The 3029-nt window shown below is 43.0% G+C and overlaps 1 protein-coding gene across 2 annotated transcripts in view; it reads left to right on the top strand.

Moving 5' to 3' along the window:
- The window catches only part of BACH1 (BTB domain and CNC homolog 1), a 31337-nt gene extending 29875 nt beyond the window's left edge, over nt 1-1462 (top strand). For both annotated transcript variants that reach the window (XM_075263410.1, XM_075263409.1), the window contains exon 5: nt 1008-1462. In XM_075263410.1, the coding sequence (XP_075119511.1) occupies nt 1008-1403 (396 nt within the window). In that variant the 3' untranslated portion in view covers nt 1404-1462. The remainder of the gene's footprint in view (nt 1-1007) is intronic.
- Nucleotides 1463-3029: the final 1567 nt, after the last annotated feature.

Genomic DNA, 3029 nt, shown 5'->3' with positions numbered 1-3029 from the left:
CAGGAATTGGGTGCATGGATATGTGACTGGCTAAGGCCGGTCTTCATGTTTACACCAGATAACACGCTCCGGTGACACGGCATGACTGGCATAGTAAGAAGGTTGGCGTGTGTTCAGCCTGACAGAGGTAGAAGATAAAGTAGTTGAACTTTCGTTCTCCAAATTTTGTTGCATTCACCTGAAAAGACATTTCTTGTATTGTTCCTTTCCGCACCACTGACCCTTCCAAAATACTAATCCAGGTCCTGATGATTTCTCGATCACTGGGACTCGCTACTACGACGCTCCATTGTTGATATGTTCACGTGGAGGAATTTGGGGCTGATTCTGCCACGTTGTGACAAATTCCGTCCCGATTCTGCCTTCTATTGTTTTCAATGAGAGACAAAGGTGATATTTTTAAGGGGCCACACGGTGGCTCAGTGGTTAGCACTGCAGTCTTGCAGCGCTGGGTCCTGGTGTTCAAATCCCACCAAGGGCATAAAACCATCTGCAAGGAGTTTGTATGTTCTCCCTGTGTTTGCATGGATTTCCATCCCATATTCCAAAGACATACTGATAGGGAAAATTGTACATTGTGAGCTCTATGTGGGGCTCACAATCTAAATTAAAAAAAATATATATATATTTTTGGTTGTCTGGCCTCTCTCCTAAGGTCGGATATCAAGGGATAGAAGGACACATTGTGGAGCGGCATATGTTAGGCCAGGTCCACCTGGTGTTTACAGGATGGCTTGATGTGTGCAAAGATGAAAAGAATAGTGTGGTGTGCCCAGTACCGAAACCTATCCCTGGGGACCCAATATAAGTGAGTGGGGTCCATCAAGCACCGTTGGGGATCCTTGATATGAGGGATCTGGTACAACATTGTGGGTTCAGTTTCGAATAGAATCCATGACACTTGTGTGAATAATATGGGTGTTAGACCTCTACCAATCCAATACCGACGGCCTCTTCAAGAACCAAAACATTTATTCATGATCTTTTTTTTTTTTTTTACATTTTAGCAAAATGAAAAGCAACATTTGCTGAAGGAAAGGGACCAAATTTTATCCACATTGGGAGAAACCAAACAGAACCTGTCCGGACTGTGCCACAAGGTCTGCCGAGAAGCGTCTCTGAGCCAGGACCAGATCCAAGTCCTTGCTAAATATTCCAGTTCGGAGTGTCCCTTGTCCTTCCTGGTCCCAGAACGGGGGAAAATGCTCCTTCAGTGTGAAGCCATATTACAAGAATTAGCAGGAGGGTTGTTAGACAACATCGAGGCTTCCCACCCCCAAATGAAAGCGGGCGGCCACGTCTTAACCTCTGAAACAGCTTTACCCGGGCAGGCCAGCGCCCCAGCGGGCATCGCTGAATTTTGCCAAGTGTCTGCTAAATGCACTACTGATGAACAAAACTAGGATTCTGCCTATCTGCAAAGCAATATTTTTTTTTTTTTTGTTTTCAGCTGGAAAAAAAAAAGAAGCAAAAAAGACCCCTCCCCCCCCATTCACAAGTTTAAAAAAAAATCTAATTTTTTGGAATTCTTTTTTTCCCCTTTCCAGAATTTCCATATTATTGTAAGTAATATCACCTGACTCTCCACTATGATGATGTGAGCTAAGAGGCAGTCCAGTACTGTGTGCCATTGTTACCCCACTTGGGGCCCGTTCCAGACCACTCCAATCCTTATGACTTCCTCCACCTTTAGATGAATGGCTGCTTACAGAAGCGTACACTACAGTTCCACCCTCACCAAGCAGTCCATTGTGTCCATGCTCTTGTTTTTGCGTCTTGTTTTTGCTGTATGATTGTGTCAATGTAATGCTGGCTATACATGTAGGAGACCTGATCGCCCCCTAGACAGGGACGATAAGATAAGATAAGATAATACAATAATGATACAAAATAAGCTGCTCACTTCTACGCCACATCTGCCATTGGGGAAGTCAAGAGGCCCTCCATCTTTAGATGGCCAAAGCCGACTACTTCAGTGACACGGGCCAACCATCATGTATATCATGTGTATGGCCCACCGAAGGGCAAGATGGATAGCCTAAGGAACCTGAACATAAACGTCCTTGGGGCAAGACGGACTGCAGGTCACTGAAGTGTCCACTTGGGCCCAATATATACACTGAGAGGATCCAGGCCAGTTGGTTTTGTTGGCCTGAACCCAGTCAGGAGACCGGGACTCTTTGCATCAAATTAATCTTTGATGCTAGGAGTCCTGCAGCTTACTATGGTGCCCAGGATCAGACATACGGACCCTAGACTCTCCCAACAGCATGACATAAGCATCTGTGGTGGAGAAGGGAGCAGTAGCTAAGTAAGACACGAGATCGAGGCAAACAGGCTGCTGTAGCTAAATAAAGGTTCTATCTCACCCCAAGGGCTTTATTCACATCAGTATAGGTCAGTATTTCTCTATAGTATCCTATATGATCCTGCTGCAGCTTCTGACTGTTAGGGAGCAGATTCTCCTCTACTATATGTGTTGTCTATAGGAGACATAGCAGCAGCTTAGTCTCCACCCACCAGCTCTGGGACAACCGCCACTGTAGGAAAGGGGAAAACTGCTAAAAATACAGAATACAAGTCATAAATTGCAAGAAATAATAATCCTTACTGTGCTATTGATTTATACAGTCTGTGACCGGTTAGGTGCACTAAGTCCAGAATTCTGTATTTATTCATTGGGATTCACTTGACGTGTGAACACGTCCTTATAAAAAGAAGCAATCCCGGTGCTCCGACAGTTTTCTTAATTTTTCGTAATTTCAAATGAAATTTGCAAAAAAAAAAAAAGTTTTCCTATAAATAAATCTATACATATTTTGGTGCTTACAGAAAAAAGTAAATAGCATTATATTATTCCAACTCCAAAATTTACAAATTTAGAGGGACACTAATATATCTATAGAATTTTTTTTTTTTTTTTTTTTTACATTCACGGCATGTTTTGCACTGTCCGGTCCAATTATCAAATTCTGTTCTTTTGTGGGAAAAATTTAGTAAATTAAAAAAATCAGGGCGCACGCAAAAAT

The sequence above is a fragment of the Leptodactylus fuscus genome, chromosome 2 (genome assembly GCF_031893055.1).
Source record: "Leptodactylus fuscus isolate aLepFus1 chromosome 2, aLepFus1.hap2, whole genome shotgun sequence".
Taxonomy (NCBI): Eukaryota; Metazoa; Chordata; class Amphibia; order Anura; family Leptodactylidae; genus Leptodactylus; species Leptodactylus fuscus.
This window is presented reverse-complemented; position numbering and strand designations above follow the sequence as displayed.